At 42.7% G+C, this 19,252-nt stretch overlaps 1 protein-coding gene across 3 annotated transcripts in view; it reads right to left on the reverse strand.

Moving 5' to 3' along the window:
- Positions 1-332: 332 nt before the first annotated feature.
- The window catches only part of LOC306763421 (transcription factor COE3-like), a 208,660-nt gene continuing 189,740 nt past the window's right edge, over positions 333-19,252 (reverse strand). For 2 of the 3 annotated variants that reach the window (XM_079250214.1, XM_079250213.1), the window contains exons 12-16: positions 16,620-16,685; positions 16,321-16,495; positions 11,551-11,736; positions 6,818-6,907; positions 333-4,868 (exon numbers count right to left, since the gene is read on the reverse strand). In XM_079250214.1, coding sequence (XP_079106340.1) covers positions 4,837-4,868; positions 6,818-6,907; positions 11,551-11,736; positions 16,321-16,495; positions 16,620-16,685 — 549 coding nt within the window. In that variant the 3' untranslated portion in view covers positions 333-4,836. The remainder of the gene's footprint in view (positions 4,869-6,817; positions 6,908-11,550; positions 11,737-16,320; positions 16,496-16,619; positions 16,686-19,252) is intronic. The other variant, XM_079250215.1, reaches the window with a different exon arrangement.

Consider the following 19,252-nt stretch of genomic DNA (forward strand, 5'->3'; position numbering starts at 1 on the left):
CTCTGCTGTGTGGGGGGAAGAGGACAGAAAGACAACAGACAACAGGAACTGCTACTCCCGACCAGGGAGACCTGCTGAGACATTGTGTTGTCGAATCAAACCTGCTATAAAAATAATGCAAGGGTGTCGTGTAACGGCAATAATTGTCTTTAAAACCTGATCAAATAGAAAAATGTTTGTATGGATAAAACGAAGCATCAAAATAATTTGTATTTAAGTTATTTCAGGTACTCAATCAGCGGTAAAAGTAGAACAATGTACCAACAATATTGTAAAAACTTGGATATATCTTAATAAATCTGCAGATATAAAATATTGGACAGACCACAGCATCAAGCCAAATGTAATCTTTATTAGACTGTTTCTGTACAAAAAGCACTGGATCACAGAAAAAATAAAAATAATCCAAACAAAACAAAAACTGAAAAACAAGACATGCATCTATTTACAGCATGGCAACAGACAGAAAAAGAAAAAACCGGAGGGTGTGTCCCCTCCTCTGTATCCTAAAGACATTAATTAAACATTGTGCTTTGATATACTTTGATGATATACTTCATATTTCACAAAGATGCAGTGCCTCTGCCCTCCTTCACATTTAAAACATCCAGAAAGTGTATTTTTCAGCTTAAAACTTCGGTTAAACCCGTCAGGGGTAGAAGACAACTGTCAGCGACTCGGACAGAAGAAAGCAACAGAAGCAGTTTGAGGAGACAGACGTCGGTTTCATGTCGATGAGGTTCGCTCTAAAACATGGCTTCTTCTCACAGACTTATGGTCAACCAGTAGAGGCCGATGGCTTCTACTGGTCCTGCTGGGTAAAAACATTTACAAACTTGAAAATGTATGTGTTTATTCTAAATGAAGGACATTTACAGCGAACTCCAGCGTCTCGTGAGAGCATTCGTGTCATATAAACACAACATTTATCAGTATTTCCCTCTGAAATGTGTGGTTTCTAAGCTAACGTTGCCACGGCTACAGTAGTATTTTTTATTGTTGTCTGATATTTTTCTAATGGTACAAATGTTTAATTTCCTTCCAAACAATCAATTTTAAATCCCTGTTTCTTTCAGGGCTTGTAATTCAATCATAATTTAATAGAAGAGATATCTCCAGGGTTTTATTTTGACATTTTGAACTTGATCAGGATTAAATTTACTTCCAACCTTTTAAAAGACACGTCTGAGCTAAGCAAAGTAAAGCAGTACATGATAAAAGCGCGAGAAAATCCGTGTTTGGTAGATTATTTCTTTTCTGTAACCACAATGCTTATTGAAAATAACTCATACTTTCAGAAAGCTCCTTTATTCTCCCTTTAAATGGGAAATTGCAGGGAAAATGCGTCTGTGGGATGAGCAGGAGGGTTAAATGACGGGTTGCGAACGACACTTTACTGACTCTGGTTCCTTAAACATGTCATTTCCTCTGACTTCTAACATCCAGACCAGTAAACTACACCAGTTTAGGAGAGGAGATGACAAGAGGTTTTTCACGAGCACAACCCACATACTCAACTGTGCTCATCACACAAAAGGCAAAACAAACAGGCTTTCTGACGCCACGGGGTTTGTTATGAAACCAAAGAAATAATACACCAAGCACTGGTTTCCTGACGTTCTACTGAGTTTACTTCAGGTGTAAGGCATTAGACACGACTCCTTTCACTTCCCGCCCAACCGGCTCCACGGTGAAGCAACATGAGCTCGTGGGACAGAAACAGTTGCATAAGAAAATGGACCAGATTATGTGCAACGATAAGAACAGCACCATCAACACCAACATCAATGGAAGTTTCCTTGAGTTCGGAGGTTTCTTTTCCATCTGCGGACGGTTTTTAATCTTCAGCCGTTTTCACCAAGAAAACGAACAAAAAAAGAGGAAAGATCGAGTCGAATGTTCAGACGGACCGAGAAGTCCGCTTGGTCCGAACTGGAAAGGAAGGGGAATGCTGATGGTTCAGGTTTCTGAGATAAAACGCTTCACATGAGGACTTCCCACCATTTCAGGATGACAGGAACAGAAAAGTAAAATATCTGTGCATATTGTTCTTTCTTTTTTCTCACGTCTGCTTTTTTTTCTTTTTCGCTAAGATGCATTGCTTTCATTAAGTGCCCCAACAAAAAAATAGTGCATTAAGAAATAACCATGATTATACATTTCACCATAATACACAAAGGACAAGAAGAACCAGGAGAAACACAAACGATGCTGTTTACAAAAAGTTAAATATCGTATCGGAAAAGCATTTTTATACAAAAGTGATGAAAGCGCCGTTTTTACGTCCTGCTTTCAAAAACGGGGTGAACATGACCATCATGACCACTTTTTTGTTTTTACAAAAGGGTTAATTCCTCTCACTTGTTCACTCTTTTTACAATATCTAAAAGTTATTAAGACATCAAATGTGTTTACATATATATTGGAGACTATCATTCAGGCCTAAATCACAGAAGAAACTCCCCAAAACGTACTTTATAAATACATATAAAATAAGCACAATCAGAAGAATAACAAGAAAATCTGGTACCTAAATGTGATTAAAACTGCTGCAAGCTCATTCTGGTTAAAATCTACCACTCGATACACCCGCATAACAGAACTATTGTACTGGATTAAAAAAATGAGACACGTTGGAAAGAAAAATAAACTGAGGAACAAACGTTGGCGTCCTCGGCAGGATGTTTAATTCTCTCTTTACAAAATTACTGCACTTCCCTCCTTCAGTATGAGACACAGACATTGTTAAAAGCTATGGTACAGATAGGAAAACACTCCGAGACGGGATTCCTTACTGGGTCTTTAAGGACTTCAGTCCACTGAGTTTACTTTTGTTTTTAATTTAATTGGAAATTTATCATCTGTAAAAAACCGTCTGACGGTTTTTCCAGATATGAAAAATGTAACTGAAGATTGGCTCTGGTTTCTGGACTCTGAGGTCCACTGAGAGCTTCTGTTCCAGTAAAAACCAATCAGGACGTTGCAGATTCACCTGATTGCAGATCAATTCTGCCTGATAATTACCAACACAACGTTCATATTTCTTAGTTTTTAAGAATATTTGGACAAAAACAGCTTCTTCATATTTCTTTTTTCTTCAGATCAGCTCAGTTACTTTATGAGCAGCCGAGTGGACGCTCATCTAACCGGATCACCACCCTCGTCCCAGTTTACCTGAACAGGAGGGGATTGGACTCAGATGGCGGACTGACACCACATCGCTGTGGACGGCGTGAGAAAATGTTGCAACTTCAGCTTCCTCTGGAGAACATCATGTTCCTCAGATGTTCTTTAATGTTCCTGAACGCTGATTTTCTATTTGAGCAGAGTGAAAGTCTGGAAATGAAAGATGGAGTAACATCCGAGGAACAAATGAATCTAGTTTGGTTTTTACACATAGAAGTTATCGTGTTGGTTCAGTTCTTAGGGTTTTCATATTAATTTGGTGAGACTGACATGTTTACATGTATTTTAAAGAAGCACTAGTCAAGTTTGGCAGTAACGAAGCTAATCCAGCATCCATCTTCATCCTGTCTCTTCTCTGAGCTCTCTCCAGTCAGTAAAAGTCAGTCTGATTATGACTCTTGTCTTATGCATTGCTCTTTACCTTCTTCTAGTTATTTTCCTTTCTTCCTACAAAGATATTCTCCTGCGTTTCTTTGATGAATCAGCTAAAGTGCGCATTCACAACGGCCAGTACGTTGATTTCCAGTTGCTAGCATGATACGCAATACATAAAGCTGTAACATGAGCATGACAAATGTAAGATAACAAATAAAAAAATGTCACTGTGCCATCAAAGTGAGCTGGAAATGCATGTTTTCAGAATCCGGAAGTTACATAATGCTACTTAAAAAGTCTAATTTTAGTCAGACCAACGCAGTAATTAATTTGCTTATGCTGACATGTGAAGAGGCTGTGTGCTTCTAATAATTTATTTCTTTTTTTATAAAAGCTACAGAAACTGCTGTGGCCCCATTTATATAGAAATAAAATATTTAATTTCTATAAAGTTTGATTTCTGAGCAACTTGGAATTAAATTTCTTGTGATATTTACCTGGAAAAAGATAGATGTAGTCGAACCTACAGCCTAAATAAATATTCATATCTAAAATGTGAAATCATGAACCTTTTGTCATGTTGATTTAAATATTTTGATTGGTTTTCGTGTATTTTTTTTTAAGTAGTAACATGAACATGAACTAATGTACTGGTTGGTCAGTTATTTTATCTCCAGTGTTTCCAGTGTTATGCTGCGGCATGGTGTGAAAAACACATGAAAATAATAAAATAAGGAGAAATTCAGAGAAAATGTTCAATTCTGATCCCTAAATATGGAAAATAAAACATCTTCAGAAGTCTGATATGTTTCATGTCCATGTATTCCGTGAACCGAAACGACAGCTGATGAAACAAAAATCGCTTGTTTCTTTTTCTGTTTGGTGAAGTTGTAATTTCCTACATTTAAAGAACAGCGAATGCAGCAAATTAAACTAAACTTCATAAAATTTTTATGACTTTTTTTCTTTCGAGTTTGTTGACTTTGTTTTGAACAGAAGCTCTCTTTGGACCTGGTCTAAACTGATCCTGGACCTGTTCCATCTGCACAGTGTTTTAAAAGAAAACCGGCGGATGGCGTCCGTCCCACCCAAAGTTCAGGCTTTTCTCCAGGGCTTCCTCCGAAGCAGCCGATGGCAGGCGGAGGCGGAGGACTGGAGGAAGACTCGGGTGCTTCTGGGTCGGATCGAAGGATCTTTCACTGCTGTGGAGTTTCAGCTCGGTGGAGGTCGATTGGTGTTGGGTGTGTTCCGTCAGCTTTATGTAGAGAATCCTGCTCACATGGGGGGCACGATGAGACCGGCCATGGCTGAAACACACACACACACACACACACACACACACACACACACACACACACACACACACGTTGAGTTAGATTCTGTTTCCTATTCAAAATGTTTTCCTTAAACATTCGTCTAAAACAGTAAAAACTGTTTTAGACGAAGTAAAAATGTAAATAAAAACAAATTACAATGATTCATGAATCTCTTCAGCCTATAATTTATTCCCAGCAGAAGATAAATAATAAATCTGATGTGAAAACTGGGAGATTTTATCATTTTATGGAAATTATGAGCTGATGGTGATGCAGCAACACGTCTGTAAAGTTCCAGGATGATGTTTAGCATCGTTAGCATCGTTAGCATCTCCTCCTCTTCTAACATCTGTCTGGAAACATCTGGGAAGTGAGGAGAGCAGCAGCTGGAGTTTTAGGAGAGGAATCCCATCCCGTTTTGGTCTGATGAAGGATTCCAGCTGCTTTCATGATGCTCCAGATGTTTCTTACTGGTGAAAGGTCTGGACTGCAGCAGACCAGTCCATCTTTCCATCTGAGAGACTCTGCCTCTCTGAAATGCTCCGTTTATACCCAGTCATGTTACTGACCCGTTGCCAGCTAACCTGGTTAGTTGTCCAGCTGTTTATTTATCTTTCCAGCCTTTTCTTGCCTCTCCTTCAAACTTCTTGTTTGTTGTTTGGGATCAGGTTGGTATTTTATGTAAAACGTCGCCGTATCACAAGAAAAGCTCGTAGTTTGTGGAAAAACCTCACTGAGGAAATGCAAACATATTTAATAACCATGAAATGATGTTAAATAATTGTCACACAAACTGTCTGGTTGTACGACTTCCTGAATTCATGTTTGGTAACTTTCATGCTGTTTATTTTCCACAGCAGATGAAACTGCAAGATTGTTTCAGCGTCAGCTATATTTGCAAAAATAAATAAATAAACGGCCTACGTTAAGAAAATAAATCTGGGATTTTTACCAGGCCTGTCTACAGGATCTGTGAAATTAGCACCTTCAGTTTGAACGTATTAACACACAAACAACGACGTTAGTTGTTTGGTGTTACGAAACGGATGGCGGGTCGTGGCTGGAAACGTTTCGTAAGCAGAGGTCTGAGGTATGACTGTATGAAGTCACATTTATCTCTGCTTTTGCTTTTCTGGCTTTCTGATGGCGGTCTAACGGCGTCACGACAAAGTTCTCTTCATTCGGACAGAAAAGGTCGCAGATCCTCCTGAGACGGCTCCCCGTCCGCCTGAAATGTAACTCTTTTTATTTTATTCTATTTATGTGTTCTAAACAAATGTCAAATAAAATGGCTTTACTATTAAATAAATGTGTTTATGAGCAAAAAGGAATCATTTTAAATTTCAGTTATTTTAGTTATCATCTAAAACAACTAATGCTGTACAAAAGTATTTATTTCATCTTCCTTACTTTGTTTTATTTAATTATAACTTCTCTGATTAAAACCGAGAAAACTTTTGGTCCCTTCAGAAAAGTGAGGAAACATCTGGATTAAAAGAGACAGAAGATTATTTAGGCTCTCTCAACCATCGCTAGCTGTAGATGTGTTACTCCGAGTAAAGAGCATTTTTAAATCCGTAAATGTAAGTGATTATTTCTGTTTACTGCATTAATCTGAGCAGCTTCTTACAGGCCGAAACATTTCAGCAGCAAAACGCTTCAAATCAAACAGGATCCATTATTTTTTATTTCATTTTCTTATTAATTCTCTGACTTGTTGAAGTTTGATGTTAAAGAAGCTTTGCAGCGTTTCAGGAAGAAAACGATCAAATTGTGATAAACGAGAGGAAACAACAAGTTATGGATCAACTTTGACCTCTGGAAGCACAGAAACCTAATTACGGAGACGCTGGACGTCTGCCTGGGTGTCCAGATGGGACGTGGACAGGAGGACAGCTGGGGGACAACAGGTGGGAGGCGGAGGGGGATGGGATGCTCACCCTGGAGGTTGCTGCCATTGGTGGTGGTGCAGGTGGGGGGCGGGGAGGTCTGTGGCCGCACGACGGGGGCGAAGGCGCTCTTCTGTTTGACTGCAGAAACCATATGGACAGGAGAGAATGAATAAGGGCCTATGGGAGCAGAGGAAGAAGAGGAGGAGGTGAGGAAGACGATGAAGGAGGAGGAAGGAGACAGTAACGAGCAGGTGAGTGATCGGGCGGAGATGAGGTGAGTCATGCAAGCGGGGGGGAGGGAAAGGAGGAGAACCGGGCCGAGGTCTGGAGGAGGAAACATGCTCCGTCTGACAAAGTTGATCCATAACTTGAAGGGCTGAAAGTGACCAACCTGAGAGCAGCTGTAGCTCCGCCCACTTGGCTTCAGGTCTCTGTTGTGTCTCTGAGGAATAAATCTGTTTTTCTTCTTCCTGATTAAAGGTGCGCTGTGTGGGAAGACGGCATGGCTCCTTCAGAGCGGGCTACGTGTCTACGCTCACGGCAGAATAAATCGCCACAAAGAAAAAACTTTGTTCTTGTTCTGAACACGTCAGATACATGAACATAGCGTGTTTGGCTCAGTCTTAGCGTGAGCCGGGTAGCGGTGTACTTGTCCCTACGTGCCACACCTGTTGTTGGACTTTTGCACCACCTCCACCAGCTGTTATGTTATGTCAGTAGAAAGTCTAAAAGACACCTTTGTACTGCATATTATTCTACATAAACCACACCCACTTCCGATTTCTGACCAATCACATAATCTTTCTTGACCTTTCTCGTCTGCCTACAGCGCAGTAACAAGCCGCTGGAGCCTAAAGAGTGTGTGTGGAGCACATTTTACTATCAGCACTGTGGATGAAGTTTTCATTTTACTACTGATCACGTCAACTTTACTCAGTTTTACCCAACATGATCAGCGACTTTAGAAATCACCTTCCTAGTTTAACGTTGTTTTCGGCCATGTCCACACGGAGGTGACTTAGCTGCATTTCTATGTTTCATCCACAAGGAAGTGGCCTGAAAACACTGATCCTAAACACACCATCGTTTTATTTCCACGTTCACAATCCAAACGTTTCTTTCCTGAAGCAACACTGCCGATGACTGCGTGCAGAAACTCCGTCCATCGCGACAGAAAGCATCGCGTTAGGACAGCAGGAGTCAGGATGACTTTATTTTACAGGTAATCCTGGTTTTAAACATTATAATTAATCCTGAAGATGATGACCAACCTACAAAAGCAGATCAGCAGAGCTTCCACACGGGACGAAGCAAAGCCGCGGTCATGTGTTGCTGCTTGTGGCGTTAAGATACAGTTAAACAACTGTAATGTTTGTGGTCATTAACCAGTTTAAAGACAGTAATATTTATGGTTGGTAACTGGCTTAAACAAAGGTAATGTTTATGGCTGGTAACCGGTGTAAACGGCGGTAATGTTTATGAAACGTAATACTGAAAGGTCAGCATGCTGTTATGTAGTTTTGTACGACTTAGTCTGAGTTCGTAACGTATTCAGCGGTGAAAAACTGCCTTGCAATGGACTGGCGACCTGTCCAGAATTTACCCCGCCTTTTGCCCAAAGGCTGCTGGGATAGGCTCCAGCTTCCCCGCGACCCTTCATCGGATTTAGCGGTTTCAGAGAATGAATGAATGAACGGTTCTCAAACTGGCTCCCGGACCCCCATGTGTCACATAGTATTTGCATGTATAGCATCCTTATCAGAATAAACGTGGGATTTTCATCTGGGCTGTTGTTGAAGTTCAACCATTTATCCAGATCTTTTTAGAGGAATTTAGACGGATTAATTTGTTTTACAAACTAACGCATAAACAACTAAGTTAGTACCCAAGCCACATTAAAAAATCAGAATTTAGCATGAACTCTGTGAAAGAAGCTTGTTGGAAGCATTTGGTCCGCGGTGACAAGCCTGAAAGAGAACTCATCTTTTATATATTACACATTTAGTCATTTGGTCATAGCAGAAAAACTTTACAGCTTTACGGAGCAGTTGGGATTTAGCTGGAATGAGACTTCTTAGTTACTGTATGTCTATGTTAACACGGAGTGTTGGGAAATTAGATTATACATAATAATAATAATGATAATCGTAAAATTGTTATTATTTCTCTGACGATAATCGTACCTAAATGAATCAACAATTCCCTGGTTCTGAACATGATATATTTCTGTAAACAAATAAAAGCAAAAAATTAATTTTAGCTCATGTATATTTTTATATTCCTTTAACAAGTTGTGGTTTTGTTGGATCTCCTCCACCGTTATCACATTCGGAACTGTCTGAAACTGACATCGGAGGTGGACACGGAACTCTCCGCTGCCCTCTGCTGGCTGTATTGGACAATACACTTACGCTAACGTAAAGCATGGACATATGAAGGCAGTAACGCTTCAGATTTCCTTCATTTGTAAAAGGAGCATAAATTAACCTGTAGGAGAGAAATCGTTTCCATGACAACCAAGCAAACTGTAACACCCTACTAGTTAAGAGATTCTTCCTGTTCTGAGACCGTCTCTCTGAAAGTGCAGGACTGATCGGTCCTGAGACGTGGAAGTGCATCGTGTTCGTCGTTAAACTGTTGTTGTCAAATAAGTTTCCAAACTAGGTTACGTTAAATCTGCATGGATACACAAACGTTGAGGTCCGCGTTTGCAGACATGTTGCTGCATGTTTGGATGTGGATGTTTGGAGGTGTGTGTGATCGCTGCGGTCTTCATAAGAAGCTGAACCATGTTGGGAAAATGTCCTGAAACGTCCGGCTGCTGCTTTAAGGTCCCGGATCAGAGGACAGCGTCCGCAAACGGAGCTGTGTAACATGAAACGGAATGGAAATGTGCTTTCTCAGTTTGTGCCAGCGATCGCTGCTTCTCTCCTCACACCTCCTCTTTTTGGCTCCTTCTTGCTGTTTTTCTGATATTAATGGATTCGGCCCAAAGCGTGAATGCATGAAGGATGCGGTGAGGATGTTAGTGGGGTTAGTGGAAGAGGAGGGGGTTGGGCGGGGAAGAGGAGGATGGACAGGGGGACAGTCAGGAGGAGGTGAACAATGCGTGGCGGTGTTCAGTGTACACACACAGAATCGGCAGCTCAGCTAGCGAAGATGTGTGCCCACCTTTTGTTTTGGCCGCCAGGGACGACAACATCACCTGGCACGGAGACGCAGTTTGAGCTCGATACCTTCTAAACGAGTCTCGCTGAGACCGAGCGAGCGCTTTGAAACAGAATCCAAAAGAACGGAGCGCTCCCCGCGGGGGGGTTCAGACTTCACCAGTCTCCACTAACACACCTGCGCCTTCCAAACTGCAGCTCCGACTGCAGGCGTGTTCTCCAGCAGCAACGGACCGATCTGAGCTCAGCCGCCACGAACGCCTCACCTTCTTCACTTTCATTACTTTTAACTGCTTCCGCTCTCCTGTGCTCTCTTTCTGGGTCTCGTATTCCAGGCGGAAACCATCCTGAAGGTTTTCCTTTCACGTGCTCCTTTTCGTTCTCTACAACTTCATAAATTTGTTTAAGGTCAAACACACCAGTTCAAACTCAAGACATCAACTTTAAAGCGCAACAGACGGTGAACCTAACCTTCAACAGGCCCTGAAACTGCAACAGATCAATACTATGATCTCCTTTCTATGATGATTCGGCTCCTCCTGACGACCAAATAAAGCTTTTACACACTCTTCACACCATCTTAACGACCTGAAACCCAAACACGTCAACGCATCCACGTCTTTAATCCTTCCAGTTTTCAATCTGCTGAGTTTTAACTTGCTTTACCGCTGAGTTTCCGACCAACACGTCCAGCTATCAGACACTTCTTCACTTCACTTCTGCTGATAGTGCGCTCCAGTTGTCTTTCAAGGTCTTTTACAAAGGAATTTTGGCTAAACGTGATAAACTGAACCAGTTTTTCTGAATGCAGAACTTTTAATTTGCAGTAGTGGCGAGTTGGATATTTCAGGATTTAGTATCGATCCAATGCCAATTAAGGACACGTCCACATGGCCAAGTCTGTTTGATGGGAAAGTCGTTTCGTTTGGGGAAATGTGAACGTGCCAAATGAATTCTGATTCGGACCAAAGAGCCGGACCCATTCTACCTACAAACGCAGGTCTTGGTCCATTTCAAGCGGACCAAATACAGGAAGCAGACTACAAAAAAAGAGTCACTTCCTGCTTTTGGTGTAGCATTGCATTGTGGGTAAATACATAGCGCGTCATGTTCTTCCTCGTCTGCGCCCATTGTTGCAGTGTATTTCTGCAGTATACTTGCATAAGACACAATAAAAACCCAAAAACAGAGATAGTTTTGTCTCCATGTTTAACTCGCACCAACGCGGTGGTCTTGTTCTCTTTTTTGCTAAATGCTAGTGCAGCGCCACCTTTGGTGGGAGTGTAAATATATGACAACTGGAACATACTACCACTCTTCCTATCAGGAGATGCGCTGACATGAATAAACAGCTTTTAAAGTTATCAGTCGACATTAAACTGATGCTCAAACTGGAGCTGAAACGACAAACTGTTGCAGCTTTATTTCAGCTGCTGTCGCTACCTGAAACGCAGCATGTTAGCTTCTTCATTCGTTCGACTCTCAGGTGAGCACAAATGGCGATGAGCAGCGCAGCTTTCAAACCAGAAACAGGAATCTGTAGCGATAAGCCTCCTGCTGACTGCCGCTCACTAAAGGTCTTTTACTTCCATGTTTCTCTTTGCATGCACTCACTTGCGTAAGCAGAGTTGGCGGTGGAGCCGTTGAGGAAGCTGGGGGAGCCGGGAACGCCCAGGTTGGTCATCCCCGCCGCGCCGTAACCGTTCATGGTGGACGTGATGGTGTTGTAGTTGGACTGCTGAGGCGTGGAGCTCGGCACGTATCCACGAGGAGACACACTGTTGGAGTTACGGGAGTAACCTGGGAGGAGGAGAGGAGACGTGTTGGTCAGGCGTTCGTATGAAGACAATGGTACTTCCATCAGGGATGGCCGATACCAACAGTTTTCCTGCCAATACAAACTGTTATGGAACTATTTTATTGATATCAATACCGACATGGATGCTTCTTGCTACTTAAAGGAAAATCCAGATTATACTGTAGGTATTAATGTCTTTATTAAAAGGAAAAATGGAATATCAATAAAAGTAAAGAACATAAATACTTAAAAGAAATGCTTTTAAATCAAGAATAATAAGAATAATAACGAGTGAATAAATAAAAATAAGATTAACTTTCACACCAACAAAAAGACCAGAGAAAATGTTTCTGTATGTTTTTTTTTGTTTGTTTTGGATAAAAATAAACACAATAAACATTTTAAAGCAAACGGCTGAGATGTTAAAAAGAAGAAATTAACAAACATTTAATTTGGGTTTTACACACCCAGACCAGTTAGCAGAGATGCTCACGCTGGTTCATTTGACAATTTTTCAAAGAAATTCATCAAAGTCACTCCAGATTTATCTCTACCAGATGGTAGACCAGGACCTTAAACGGTTAAATAAATCTTTCTGTTTCGTAAACAGTAAAAAAAAACTTTCTGTTTTCATTTCTAGGACCAGTTTAAAAACAAACAAACAAAATGTAAAAACCTCTGACTTGAGTCAGCTTTTCCATCACATGGCCCAGAACATCTCGCTGCTTCATGTTCGCTATGTTTACTATATTCGCTATGTTGGTACGTTTGTTACATTCACTACGTTCGCGATGTTCGCTGCGGTCGCTATGTTCGATAGGTTCGCTACATTCGCTATGTTCATTACGTTCGCTACCTTCGTTACACTCACTATGTTTACTACGTTCGCTATGTTCACTGCGTTCGCGATGTTCGCTACGTTTGCTATGTTGCTACGTTCGCTACGTTAGCTATGTTTGCTACATTCGCTATGTTCGCTACGTTCACTACATTTGCTACACGTCCAAAGCTGTGTTCATGTAATCATCATGATAAATCCACCCAGATTGAAAGATTTCCTGACTTTGTTGCCATGTTCTGATGTGGTTGATGGTTGTGAGTCTCGCTGTATGAGCAGACGGCGAGCAGCTGGACTCGATCTGCGGACGCTCGCTGCGCTTTAACATGAGCTGAGTCAGCAGTTTGACTTCCACGTAGTACATAATCTGATAGAGTTTCCCTTTTGGTTTAAGAAATGACAACAGGACAAACTGCTGGTTTTCAACCAGTTAACTGGGAAAAAGTTGGATTAGAAACTGACTAATAAATTTCCAGCTGATTCTTTTTTACGATATTTAATATAATTTTGCTTAGAATTAAAAATGTAAACACGAGCTTCTCTCCTACTGAGTTGGACTGACTAACGTTCACACTGGATGCTTAAATCCAGGTAACGTTGTTGTGAATAAATAAAGCTGAATAGAAATCTGCATTAATCAGCATCAGCTGGATAAATGTTAGTTTTAGTCTAGTGAATCTGACCCTTAATGAAGTTTATTCATTTTCTGTTTAAATCCACCTTTCATACAGAAACGAACCAGAGCTGCAGATGTCCTGGTGGATTTCAGCGTTCCCAAGAAATTCCCTGAAAAAGTTCCAGTGACCAACAGCAGATCTGAAACCAAGCGAAGGAGCAGCGAAGATGGAAACCGGACGACATCCAAACACCTGAACGTCACCCAGATTGTTAGAGGAAAGTGAAATCAGAGTTTTCAGCCCTTCGTTTGATCCGACTGATTCTGATGTCATCGACTCAGATTGATCCGACTGATTCTGATGTCATCGACTCAGATTGATCCGACTGATTCTGATGTCATCGACTCAGATTGATCCGACTGATTCTGATGTCATCGACTCAGATTGAACTGACTGTTCTGGACGTCATCATGTCCGTTCAGAAGGCAGACTGTTTGGATCGTCTGGATGAAGGACCAGAGTCTGGTATTTTCCAGGTGATCGGATCAGGCAGATCTCCTGATCCATGACAGAGGGAACGCCTCGTCTCTCCACATATTGGAACTGTAACGGCGTTGGTGAACATGATTCCTTCAGCGGTGACATCACCAGGAAAGTGGCGGCAGCTCGCCTCCCTGCAGGCGACATCACCACTTCATCTCTCACCTCAGTCCAGGATGTATTGAGTAACAGAGCTCGGCCTGACCTCTGACCTCCTCCTGAGGCTCCAGAGTTCCCACCGACCTCGGGCCGCGCCGAGCCAATGCAGTGCCAAGCAGCGCGTTGCAGCTCCACCCCTCCCCACTTCCCGGTCGGGGTAATTCCCAGCAGGAGCGGCTGATGGAGCGCTGCCCGGGGACGAAGGCGAGGAGAGCCAGCGATGGGAAACACATGTGGAGGAGAGCCGGCCCGGCCTCCAGCATGGCGGCGTGGGAAGCAGATCCGATGCAGGTCACATCCTGAAGCGGAAACACGTGTCGGCAGCAGAGGCGTTCTTCTCTCCGAGCGAGGAAATGCCAAGGAGACCAGTCAGGTGGACGTTTGATGAGCTTCATCTTTCAGCCTCAGTTCCAGCGTGGAACATAAATATTCCTGCCTGGAATTCCAGGCTGGAACTTCCTGTGCTCCGTCAGGAAGACGTGAAGGGATCCGAACATGTTGCATCATAAACGGGTTTTTTCTGTTACGATCTGAACAACAACTCCTAAATCCTGCTCCAGCGTGTCGACGGGATTAAAACCGGTCGCATTTCTGCTTTTATTCCTGGAAGTTTACGGTTCCGGCTCAGGTTTCTGCGTCTGATCTTCCTGGAATCAGACAATCACAAAAGAAGCGTCCTTGGATTCCTAAATAAAGTTTTAAAGCTGGATTTCTCTCCTGATCCGGCTCTTTGACTCAGAAGCTTCGAGTTCAGACTCAGTGATTCCTGATTGGTCGTTGTTATCCCGACGTTCCTCCTGCTCTTACAGACATGATGGAAGTGGTCGAGCTGCTGAAATCAAACACTGATCAATGATTACTGCATTGATCATGATGCACAACGTATAATTTAATCACAAGCAGATATTGGAAATAAATCTGCTTTCAAGACATCAAATATTTCAGTTTGCTTCCTGTGGTGAAGAGAAACTCCAACATGTAACCAGAAGTTTTTCTCTTATTTATACTGAAAAAATAATGATTATTTTTAAGGATTTATATTAAAAAAGTTTAGTCGTGTGTATTTTTTTTACTTCAATACAATAATTTTTAAATTCCTTATATTTATAAGTCCTAATAACTTATTAATGTTAAAAAATCCAATATGTTCTTTAAACAAATCATTTTGGTACAAAGTTATCGGTCCAAACTCCAAATAATTTTAAATATAAAAATACGTTGATAAATTTCAAAATTTTAAATAAATTTTTTAAAATCCTGATAATTTCTGATTAAAATTGTATTATTTCTAAAAATTGCTTATAATTTGTGATTAGTTTTGAAAATTCCTGATCAGATTTCTTGTATCTGAAAATTTATTTCCCTCAATCATTTTTAATATTCATTTAATATTCATATATATTCAATATATCCAAAAATCTGTGATAATTGATTATAAATTCTGCACCGTTTCCAGTAAGACTAAACATTTGTAGAAATTTAAACAATGTTTTAATAGTTTTAGGATTTTGACAAACATAATAAAACTGAAATCCGTTTTATTGATCCTGGTTGAGTTAATCCAGGTTCCAACTGAGCTCGTCGACAGAAACAGAAAATGTTTTCATGGAGTTTCCATCAGCTCATCTGTTTTAAGCATCAACGAACGTTGCTCCTTCCTGCAGAGCGGCTCAGATTGTCCTGCTCTTCGCTGACATCCAGCCGGTCGAGAAGCATTTCTACGAGTCAGAGGCAGGAGAGCCGAAAAGCTCCTGATAAAAAAAAAAAAGTAAACGACTGAAAATCAAGTGTGAAATTTGAACTCTGGGATGTTTTGCTTTATTTTTCCTTCAGCTGAGATTCTGTGAAATCCTTCAGGTTTCAGATCATCATGTATCAAGTAGAGACTGACGGATCAGATCCTGGTTCCAGACTCAGAGTGTTTGTGACCCGGCGGTGTGGCTCTGCCTACAGCTGGCCTGTTTGTCTAATATTGCAGGTTTTTCCGGGATGCAGGCCTCATCCCGGCCTGTGTGAGGAAGCCGAGGAGGATGAAGACGTGCCGTTCAGCTGCTCTGAAGTACAGCTGTAAATTATCCGTCTGGGTTTTTATTAATGCTTTAATCGCGCTGGATAATTGCGATGGGCACTCGGAGCCGGATCGTAACAGCAGGACGGCCGTCGGGTCCTGCGCTGAACGTTTCCGACCGCACATAAACTACTGACTTATGAATTTTCATTTCCCATGACCTCATGGATTCCTGTAAGGTGTTCTGCCGGGCCGATGGGAGAAGCAGGCGAGGGCCGGGGGTGGAGGTGGAGGGGGTGTCGGGGAGTTAAAGCAGCTCCTTCTGCTTCCTGTCAGAGCGCTGCGCGACCAGCAGAACCAGAACAGTCGACACGTTCCTGTTCTGGCTCAGGGTCCAGCGTAGTTCTGGTTCTGGAGCGCTCACCCTGGTCGGCCTGCGAGGCCTCGGAGATGTTGACGGCCAGCTGACTGCTGAACGAGTTGACGCCCATCATCCCCGAGTGAGCGGCGGAGCCGGTGAGCGACGGCAGCTGGTTGTGGCTGCGGGGAACGCTGTAGAGCGCCTCGGTGAGGTCGGCCGCTCGCTTCAGGATGATCTCCTGCACGGAGAGGAGGAACAGCAGGTGAAGACAGCTCCAGCTTGTTTCTGGATGACATGTTCAAGTGTTTCTGGACTTCTGAGTATCTCCTGGTGCAAATCATGAAGACCTGAGAAGGACTCACCTGGTTGTTGTGCGGCATCCCGTACAGAGCTTCCACCAGGTCTGCTGCTCGCTTCAACAGAACCTCCTGAGAAGGACAGAAAGAGCTCATTAAAGCTGGAAATGGAGCGTTTCTGCTGGAAACACCTGGAAACTGTCGGTGCATTCAGGACTACTCAGCCTCAACCTTGTGAGGAAACCGAACTTTTATAACACTTCCTGTTTCACAGACGTCACAGACGTTTGTCGGACTTCCAGAAGACTTCTAGCGTTTCAGCGTTTAGAACTTTTCACGTGTTTAGGTCCTGAAGTGAATCAGTCGCAGCAGAAAATCTCAGATTAGACGTTTAATCTGAGCGACGACTTCACTGCAACCTCTAAGTCATGCTCCTCTCAGAGCATCTGCAACATGAAAACAGCTGCTGATGGACAGATGTTCTCACACGGAGCAGGAAGTCGTTAAAACACACACAGGATGAGTGCTTTCCCATCAGAACACATGACAGGAAGCGTCCAATCAGAACGCCAGAAGCAGGTCGCCATGACGATGGCGAACAGATAAACACACTTAGAGGAAGGATGGAAATAAAAAGGAAAGATACTTATGAAGGAATGATGAAAAGAAAAAAATGTATACATAAGAGGAAGAAGGGAGGATGAAAAAAGGGAGGAAGTAAAGAGAAAAGACGGAAAAGAAATAAAAATATGGACGTAATGTGAAGAAAAAAATAAAACTAGAAGAGGAGAAAGACGAAAAGGAGGAATCAGGAAAAGATAAATGAGGAGATGGAAAGAAGATGATAAAACATGATGGGAAAGAAGGTAGAGAGAAGAAAGGAAGAAGTGCAAAAGGAAACAAGCAAACAGGAAGAGAAGAAGTGGAAATAAAATAAAAACAAAACAAGAAAAGAAAAATAGAAGGGAAAGAAAAGGAAACAAAGGATGTGTGAGGATGATCAGCTGCTGGAGAGGAAGAGGAGGAGGAGTGGAGTCCCAGAGGAGCAGCAGTGGGGAGGTGGAGGCCTCTGCTGGAGCTCCCTGAGGTATTACAACACACACACACACACACACACACACACACACACACACACACACACACACACACACACACACACACACACACACCAGCTGGAAACAAGGAAAATAAGATGAGAAAGAACACCTGAGTCTGGCCCCGCCCACTTTCTACAGCTAACACCTCATCACCTGTCAGGTATGTCGTGAACACGTCTGTCAGACTCTCTGAGGCCTCGTTGGTTTCTGTTCCCCAGGTTCCCCAGGCTCACCTGGAGAACAGGTAAAATCAAAGATCAAAGTGCTCGCAGCTCTCTGAGGGACTCAACGATGAAATGTTTAAAGATTTTATACATAAACGGAGATCTGATGGAGATCTGTAGCTCTTTGATGGTCCTGGATCAGGAGACGGGTTTAAGTAAAGGCTTCTTCACACTGAACTGGACCAAACTGGTTTATACTGGATTGTATGTTTAAAAGATGACTTTGTTCCTAACTGTTCCAGAGCAAATAAAGTTTTCTGCTGTTTAAAAGAAAAAGATGGTGGGAAATGACAATTGCTCTCTAATTAAGTTAATTTATGTAATGTTCACTAGTTTATACATTCTGGACCAGATCAGGGTTCTGTGAGGGTACTGGACCAGATCAGGTTTCTGTAAGGTACTGGACCAGATCAGGTTTCTGTGCGGGTACTGGACCAGATCAGGGTTCTGTAAGGGTACTGGACCAGATCAGGGTTCTGTAAGGTACTGGACCAGATCAGGGTTCTGTAAGGGTACTGGACCAGATCAGGGTTCTGTGAGGGTACTGGACCAGATCAGGTTCTGTAAGGGTACTGGACCAGATCAGGGTTCTGTAAGGTACTGGACCAGATCAGGGTTCTGTAAGGGTACTGGACCAGATCAGGGTTCTGTAAGGGTACTGGACCAGATCAGGGTTCTGTAAGGGTACTGGACCAGATCAGGGTTCTGTGAGGGTACTGGACCAGATCAGGGTTCTGTGAGGGTACTGGACCAGATCAGGTTTCTGTAAGGGTACTGGACCAGATCAGGGTTCTGTAAGGGTACTGGACCAGATCAGGGTTCTGTAAAGGTACTGGACCAGATCAGGTTTCTGTAAGGTACTGGACCAGATCAGGTTTCTGTGCGGGTACTGGACCAGATCAGGGTTCTGTAAGGGTACGGGACCAGATCAGGTTTCTGTGAGGGTACTGGACCAGATCAGGGTTCTGTGAGGGTACTGGACCAGATCAGGGTTCTGTAAGGGTACTGGACCAGATCAGGGTTCTGTGAGGGTACTGGACCAGATCAGGGTTCTGTAAGGGTACTGGACCAGATCAGGTTTCTGTGAGGGTCCTGGACCAGATCAGGTTTCTGTAAGGGTACTGGACCAGATCAGGTTTCTGTAAGGGTACTGGACCAGATCAGGGTTCTGTGAGGGTACTGGACCAGATCAGGGTTCTGTAAGGGTACTGGACCAGATCAGGTTTCTGTAAGGTACTGGACCAGATCAGGGTTCTGTAAGGGTACGGGACCAGATCAGGGTTCTGTAAGGGTACTGGACCAGATCAGGTTTCTGTGAGGGTACTGGACCAGATCAGGGTTCTGTAAGGGTACTGGGCCAGATCAGGGTTCTGTGAGG

The sequence above is a fragment of the Telmatherina bonti genome (assembly GCF_933228915.1).
Source record: "Telmatherina bonti genome assembly, chromosome: 12".
NCBI classification, from domain to species: domain Eukaryota; kingdom Metazoa; phylum Chordata; class Actinopteri; order Atheriniformes; family Telmatherinidae; genus Telmatherina; species Telmatherina bonti.